Source organism: Capsicum annuum, chromosome 10, assembly GCF_002878395.1.
Source record: "Capsicum annuum cultivar UCD-10X-F1 chromosome 10, UCD10Xv1.1, whole genome shotgun sequence".
In the NCBI taxonomy this organism is placed as follows: Eukaryota; Viridiplantae; Streptophyta; class Magnoliopsida; order Solanales; family Solanaceae; genus Capsicum; species Capsicum annuum.
The window spans coordinates 193018292-193027377 of NC_061120.1; the positions used below are offsets into that span (position 1 = coordinate 193018292).

Below are 9086 nucleotides of genomic sequence, written 5' to 3' on the forward strand. Positions count from 1 at the left end.
ACAGGTAACAACAGAAACATATATAATTTGAGCTCAAAGTGTCAATTTCATAAACATAATAAAGTCTTTACATAAAATCATTCATTGCTATCAATAAGACCCATTATTTCAACATGTTCAATAAATGTTTTGGGCGGTAATCCTTTCGTCAAAGGATCAGCAATCATAAGCTTAGTGCTAATATGTTCAATTGACACTTTATGTTTCTGGACTTCTTCTTTAACCGAAAAGTATTTCAATTCCATATGCTTAGCACCTTTCGAATACTTATCGCTCTTAGAGAAGAAAACTACAGCAGTATTATCACAATAAATTTTCAGTAGTCTGGCTATATTGTCGACTAGGCCAAGTCCTTAAATAAAATTCCGCAGCCAATTAGTCTGGACTGTGGCCTCAAAGCATGCCACAAACTCATCTTCCATAGTGGATGCAGCTATAACAGACTGTTTCGCACTCTTACATGATATTGCTCCTCCAGCTAATAGAAACAAATATCCAAATGTGGATTTTCTTGTATCCACACAACCAACATATAATCTAAATCTGAATATCCAACCACATCTAGATGATCAGATCTTCTATAAGTGAGCATATGATCTTTCGTTCCTTGTAAGTATCGCAACACTTTCTTTGCAGCCTTTCAGTGATCCATTCCAGGATTACTTTGATATCGACCTAGTATTCCAATAGCAAAACTGATGTCTGGTCTTGTACATGTTTGGGCATACATAAGACTCCCAACTATTGATGCATAAGGAATATCTTTCATTTGCTTTTGTTTCAAGTCATTCTTTGGACACTGATAGAGACTAAACTTATCTTCTTTCTAAATTGGAACGGGACTTGATGAGTATTTTTTCATTCAAAATCTCTTTAATACTTTATTAATATAAGTTTTCTGAGACAATCCCAACAATCCTTGTGATCTATCTCAAATATTTCTATTCCAATCACATAGGATGCCTCACCCATATATTTCTTTTCAAAGTTATTAGAGAGATATTTCTTAGTATCATGCAACAAACCAAGATCATTAGTAGCCAGCAAGATGTCATCAACATACAAGACTAACATAATAAATTTACTCCCACTGACCTTCAGATATATACACCAATCAACAGTGTTTTCCTTAAATCCAAAGGTGATAATCGTTTCATTAAACTTAAGATACCATTGTCGGGAAGCTTGTTTAAGTCCGTATATTGACTTCTTAAGTTTACACACCATGTGTTCCTTTCTTTTAATAAAAAATCCCTCAGGTTGATTCATATAAACTTCTTCCTCTAAATTTCCATTCAGAAAGGCTATTTTCACATCTATTTGATATATCTCTAAGTCATTATGAGCTACCAAGGACATTATAATTCTGAGTGAATCTTTTATAGAGATAGGTAAAAACGTCTCTTTATAGTCAATGCCATTTTTTTGAGTAAAATCTTTGGCAACAAGTCTGGCCTTGTGATGTTCGATGTTGCCAGTTGAGTAGCGTTTGGTATTAAAGACCCATTTACACCCAACTCTTTTGCAACCTTTGGGTAATTCAACAAGGTCCCAAACTTCATTCTATTCCATAGATTTTAACTCATCTTTCATAGCATTTATCTAATTATCAGAATTATTGCTTTCAATGGCTTGTGAAAATGAAACTGGATCATCATCAATTCCCAAGTCAGTTTCTGACTCATGTAGATATACTAAACAATCATCAAAAATAGCAGATCTTCTTTGTCTTTGAGATCTTCTTAATGTTACTTCTTGTGGTTCATCTACTACAGGTTCATCAATTATGGCTTCATTAATAGGAATATTAATTTATTGTTCTTGTTGATTACTTTGTTGTACAACATCTTCAGGAACAATAAATTTAAAAGAAGTATAGGGTAGAGGAATTCGTACTCTAACTTCTTTAATTTCCACATTACATGGTTCTTCACTCCCACTAACTTTGTCATTCTCAATGAATCTAGCGTTTCCAGTTTCAACTATTCTCGTACTATGATTAGGACAGTAAAATATATACCCCTTTGATTTTTCTGGATGACCAATGAAGAAACTACTGATTGTTCTTGAATCTAGTTTCTTTTCTTGTGGATTATAAACTCTAACTTCTGTCGGGCAACCCCAAACATGCAGGTGCCTCAAACTAGGTTTTCTACCAGTACACAATTTAAAAAGTGTCTTTGAGACTACTTTACTGGGAACCCTATTTAGCAAGTAAACGGCAGTCCTTAAAGCATACATCCATAAAGAAGGAGGTAAAGAAGAATTACTTAACATACTCCTAACTATATCCATTAATGTACGATTACACCTTTCTACCACACCATTTTGTTATGGTGTGCCAGGCATTGTGTATTAAGCACATATGCCACGCTTTTCGAGGAATTTAGCAAATGGACCTGGGTGTTTTCCACTTTCATCATATCTTCCATAATATTCACCACCTCTATCAGACCTGATTATTTTCACCTTTCTATCTAGTTGTCTTTCAACCTCAGTAATAAATACCTCTAAGGCATTAATCATTTGAGATTTTTCATGCAACAAATAGATATATCCATAACGTGAAAAGTCATTAATAAAAGTGATAAAATATTTTTCTTTATTGAAAGATGTGATATCAAAAGGACCACATATATCAGTGTGTATAATTTCAAGAAGCTGTGTGTTTCTTGTGGTTCCTTTCTTTGTGTGTTTTGTTTGTTTTCCTTTAATACAATCAACACAAATATTAAGGTCAGTAAAATCTAAATCTGAAAGAATTTCATTCTTAATTAATCTTTCCAGTCTTTCTTTAGATATGTGACCTAAACGTTTATGCCACAAGTAAGCAGATTGTTCATTCATGAAACTTCGTTTGGTTTCAACATTATGATACAGAGTTAGGAGTGTTTCGGCAAACAGATTATTAAGATTCAATTTGTATAAATTATCACAAAGAGTATCAGTACCGATGAGATAATTATTCTTAAATAAACTAAAACATCCATTACCAAAATTAAAGGAATATCCAGTCTTATCCAACTTAGACAATAAAACTAAATTTCTCGAAAGAGAAGGAACATAATAAGTTTCAACTAAATCTAAGTGACGCCCAGAATCGAGAATCAGACGATAAGTCCTGATAGCTTCAACTGGAGCCTTCACTCTATTCCCCGTGTAAACAAATCTTTCATTCTTGTTTATGGTTTGGATTGTAAGGAATCCCTTTCTTCTCAAACCATGCCTTACGTTTCAGGCAATCTTTCTGAAAGTGTCCAGATTTTCCACAAAAATGACACATTCCATTCTTGTTTCCTTTCTTATGTACTTGAAATGAGGACTGATTAACATTAAGCTGCTTCTGTTGTCCCTTACCATGCTTCTTTCCTTTCTTTTCATCTCTTTGATGATTTACATAATTAATGGAGTGGGTTCCTTGATTCTTTAGCCTCGTTTCCTCTTGAACTAACATACCATGCAATTCATGCACGTTTCATTTGTCTTTCATGGTGTTGTAGTTCATTTGGAAAGGACAATACTCAGACGATAATGAGTTGATAATGAACTGCATAAGGAAATTCTATTCCACTTCCATTCCCAATGACTCAAGTCTTGCTGCTCTATTTGTCATTTCAATGACATGCTCATGCATAGTACCTGAACCATCAAACTTCATGGTGGTCAAAGTACTCATTAGTGTCTCAGCAAGAGACTTATCAGCAGTTTGGGAAGACTCTTCCACAAGTTTCAGAAGTCTTTTTGCGCTTTCAGTTTTGGGAAAAGTAGTCTTAATATTGCCCGCAATATTCATTCGCATGAACATTAGGCCTAATCTATTAGACTGATCCCAGTGCTTATAATAGGACTTTTCTTCATCACTGCTAGCTTCAGTAATAGCAGTTGGCTTTTCAGAGTAAAATGCAACATCAAGATCTAAAACCCCAAGATGAAATTTGATCTATTCGCACCAATCTAAAAAGTTAAGTCCATTAAAAGTCGTAACAGAGGCAGAGTGCGAATGAAGAGCAAGTGCTGAAATAGAACATACCCATTTGTTAATACTTTGAGTTACGAGTTTAAACACATTATCAAATTCAGAAATAACTTACTTAAATGTATATTGATGTTCTCCTTTGGGTGAAATATCAAAATACAACTTTAAACATAATGATGCTTAAAATATATTTAACACAAAACGATAATATTTAATGCATCAATTAATAATATTTATCTTCTTTGGATAAATAAATAAATAAAACTAACGATACATCAAAATTATATCTTTAATATTTATTGGTCATACGAACAAACAATCAACCTTTGAGTGATTCACAAATGTCTTAAGACCAAAAATTTAATTTACCATAATTATTAGATCAATTATAAGCATCAAGATTAATGGGTAATTAATTTAAACTTTAACCTTTATTTTGGAATTAATTTCATAAAGATTCGACCACTTTGGTGATTAACGAATCTTACATTTATGATTCCAAGATATATTAAGAAACAATAAATTTTATTATTGCATACTACAACGTTCTAACAACAAAGAGTTGTTTCTTTAATATTTAAAATAACAAAGATTAAACTCATGTTATTTTAATAAGAATAAATTATAATAATATCAATATTTCAAATTTCGTTATTCAATAATTGTGAAATTTCTAACAAACATAATTAAAATTCACAAGATATGGAGAAACATTAATTTTAATGGAAAATCACTTATTTCAAAAACCAGTCTCTGATATCACATGTAAGCATAAAACGGATTATATAAACTTTAAACAATCTCATACATAAACAATCATATCCATAATCATTTGTATTATTCAGGAACGTTGAACTGGATGATTTTCACATACACATAATAACAGTAATTCAATAAAGAATTACTTACCTGAATTCTTCATGGTTTTAGCGGAAGCAAAAGCGTAATAGCAGAAGCACTGAATTGTTTCTCTCTCTTTAACTTACTTTCAGAATAATTGTGATGGAGCTTATTCTTCTTTTGGTAGAGAGAGGACCCCTTTTATAATAGGGAATAGTCAGTTATGTTTTCACGTTCCATCAACGGGATTGGTGGATACAATCATTATTCTACTAGGAGTCAGTAATTGTGGATACAATCCTACTAGGAGTCAGTAATTATCCTACTAGGTAACTTTCCATATAGATTAAGGATTTAACTTATTCAGTTATTATTAAACCAATAAATAAATTAATTATGTGGGCCATAGAAATTTACAATATAATCTTCCAAAATGTATAATATCACACTATACATATAAAATATTCACCTTATACATTAATTATCTACAAGATTATAATAATTTTAAGAAAAAATTACTGTTATTGTAACATTACATTTGCTACACGATAATAAGGAAAAAGAATGATTCAATTTCCTTTATTACGTGAATTGAAAGTGTACATCTTCAATTTCAATTATAAAAGTGACGCAAATAGGAGGGGGGTGAGAGAGTATTAATATTATATTAGCGTGATTGTAGGCATAAATAAAGGAGCACATTTATATGGAGCAAAAATCAATGCACTAAAATAGGAGCAAAATATGATATTTTGATATGTATGACGAGAATGAGAGAGACAGAGTGAATTTAAGGGATTTAAGTAATTACTTTGGGATTTTTGTAATTTCTTTTCCAATATGGGATTTTATGTAATAAGGTAAAGTTATTTTATGTATATATGTAATTTTTAGATATATAAAACCACAACTATAATAATACAATTAATTTTAATCCCATAGAGCTTAAATTTGGATTAGCCTTGGCACTTAATTCGTATTCGGATGGGTTAAATATGAGTTGAGGCCCACGTTTTATTCATCTAAAACATCACTCATCTAACTCGTTTAAATATGAAAGGACTATGAATTCATTTTGCCATTATTAGAGGAAATGATAGACATTTTATATGAGAGTTAAGCTAAAATAGATGCTTGTTGGTTATAAAATAACATGCTTAGCAATACTTGGGCAAAGTTGAGTAATCGTGTTATGTTACGAAAGTAGTTTAATCGACTTTTGTAATTCCTTGTTCCACCTATTTAATAGACTTTTGTAGCTTAATCGTTCGATATACTGAATGTGATAGATGAGAATATTTCATGAGATTAGTTATTCCACCTTCTATATAAGATAGCTAATTCGATCATTTTAGTACATTCCATGAGGTTGTAATTCCTTATTCCACCAACTAAATACGAAATAAAATAATGTTGCATTTTGTTTCGGGACTGTTATCCGATCCCCCCTATCCCACTAGCCAAACAGCCCCTAATAGCTTCTTTCTTTTGGTCAAGGATAGTGATAATGAACTAGTGGTTCAATGCGTCAGATATCATAACAAACTACTACTATACTTGCTATAAATAAAAAGAAACTCTATATACCAGTTTAGACCAAACACAATGCTTATGCAACAATAAATATCACCCTTTTTTTTTTCTAACTTTCCTGTCAACTCCATGTGCCCATTACATAACAAAAATGAAAATCTCACTGCCCATAACAAAATCTTGAAATCTGATCTGAAAATCTTGTAGCAATTCTTATACAAAATGTTCAATTTTTTCACATTTTTCTGCCTTATTGTTTCCTTGTCAATTCTTGCTTCATGTGAGCTTGATGAATTCATCTATACAAGATTCAATGAACCAAACAACAGCCTAACATTGAGTGGAGTAGCAAAAATAGGCCAAAATGGCTATATTCAGCTAACTAATGACACAAGTAGACTAATGGGACATGCTTTTTATTCTTCACCTTTCCATTTCAAGAACTCAAGTGATTCCACTGCTTTCTCTTTCTCAACGTGTTTCGCGTTGGCCATAGTCCCCGAGTATCCAAAACTCGGGGGCCATGGCCTAGCGTTCACGATTTCTCCTTCTAAAGACTTTAGTACAGCTCTTCCAAGTCAGTACTTAGGCCTGCTTAATGCAAGTGATATTGGTAACTACTCTAACCATATTTTTGCTGTTGAATTCGACACGGTACGAGATTTTGAGTTTGGTGACATTAATGATAACCATGTTGGTGTTAATATTAACAGCTTAGCGTCCAATAAGTCTGCTGCAGCTGCCTACTTCAATGATGATCAGTCAGTGAAACAAGATTTGAATCTCAAAAGTGGGAAAGTTATTCTTGCTTGGGTAGAATATGATTCTGTTACAAGATTAGTTAATGTCACTCTTTCACCAACTTCATCAAAGCCCAAGGTTCCACTTTTATCCTATCATTTAGACCTTTCGCTTATTTTCAAAGAGAATATGTATGTTGGCTTCGCTGCTTCTACTGGTTTGCTTGCTAGTTCACATTATGTTCTAGGTTGGAGTTTTAAGTTGAATGGAGAATCCAAATTTCTTGACTTGGATTCTTTGCCTTCACTTCCTGGACCTAAGAAGAAGCACACTGGCCTAATTATAGTCATCTCGGTTATATCAGTTGTTTTAGCGTTGAGCTTGATACTGGTTGCGGTTTATCTAGTCTGGATGTTCAAGAATGCTGATGTGATTGAGCCTTGGGAGCTTGAGATTGGTCCTCATAGATATTCTTATCAAGAACTCAAGAAAGCTACTAGAGGTTTTAAGGAGAGTGAACTACTTGGGCGTGGTGGATTTGGCAAAGTTTACAAGGGTGTTTTGAGAAATTCAAAAGCACAAATCGCTGTGAAACGTATTTCCCATGAATCTAAACAAGGGTTAAGGGAATTTGTATCTGAAATTGCTAGCATTGGGAGACTCCGTCATAGGAATTTGGTTCAATTGTTTGGATGGTGCAGACGTCGTGGTGATTTGTTGCTTGTGTATGAATTTATGCCTAATGGAAGCTTGGATAACTTCTTGTTTGATCAGCCAAAAATGGTATTGACATGGGAACAAAGGTTCAAGATCATCAAAGGGGTTGCTTCTGGTTTACTTTACTTACATGAAGGCTATGAACAAGTCGTGGTACATCGAGACATTAAGGCTAGTAATGTGCTACTAGATGGTGAATTAAATGGTAAGCTTGGGGATTTTGGACTAGCAAGATTGTATGAGCACGGGTCTAATCCTTCCACGACTAAAGTGGTAGGTACATTGGGGTACCTTGCACCAGAATTACCAAGAACAGGACGAGCCACTACAAAGACTGATGTGTTTGCCTTTGGTGCTTTGTTACTCGAGGTGGTTTGTGGACGTAGGCCAATTGAACACAAAGCAGGACCGGAGGAGTTTGTTCTGATGGATTTAGTATGGGATAAATGGAGAGAAGGGAAAATTATTGACGTTGTGGACTATAGAATGAAAGGCGAATTCAATAAGAGCGAGGTTTTGATGGTGCTAAAATTGGGACTAATGTGCTCAAATAACAAGCCATTGGCGCGACCAAGCATTAGGCAAGTCGTAAGATACTTGGAAGGTGAAATCGGGATGCCTGAGGCTCTAACAGCCCATGATTCTGATGACTTTGAAGGATTTGGATTCGATGAAAGTGAACATTGGAACTCTTTAGGATCGACTAATATCTTCAAGTCAAGTTCGTTTACATGTTTGTCTAATGGAGATGAAAATAGCAGTACTTATGTCTCTTTTTCTACTTCACCACTTCCACTTTTATACAGTGGTGAAATACCTAGATACTGATGTGTAATTAGCATTTACAAAGCTCTCAATATTTTTCCAGGAACATTTCCTGATGAACTCTAATGTACATGGTATTTACATTTTCTTTGTGCTACCTCCTCTGTACCAATTCTAGTCTATGAACACTAAATTGCATAATTTTAAGTTTTCTGTAGTTTAACAAACGCTAAAGATTGATGTAAGTATGAACAAATGTGGATGTTCCAAAGTTTTTTTCCTTGTGTGTATCATCAATGACGGAGCCAGGATTTTCACTACGAGGAAACAAAATATAAAGAAGTAAACACACTAATAATTAAGTTAATTGTCAACATCAGCTATATATCAATAAAATATTTAGTGTAATTCTTCAAGGAAGCGAGTTGAAAATTCCAGCCTTGTATATTATAAGAAAACTTAACCAAACTTTGTGGTCAACAAACACTGAAAATTATAGGAAATTTAGCCAAAC

General features: G+C 33.5%; 1 protein-coding gene across 1 annotated transcript; it reads left to right on the top strand.

The window, feature by feature from the left end:
• The first annotated feature begins 6402 nt into the window (after nucleotides 1–6402).
• Nucleotides 6403–8773, top strand: LOC107843467 (L-type lectin-domain containing receptor kinase S.4). The gene has a single exon (XM_016687774.2). It carries the CDS (start codon nucleotides 6572–6574, stop codon nucleotides 8633–8635), a length of 2064 nt encoding a protein of 687 aa, XP_016543260.1. The 5' UTR covers nucleotides 6403–6571; the 3' UTR covers nucleotides 8636–8773.
• Nucleotides 8774–9086: the final 313 nt, after the last annotated feature.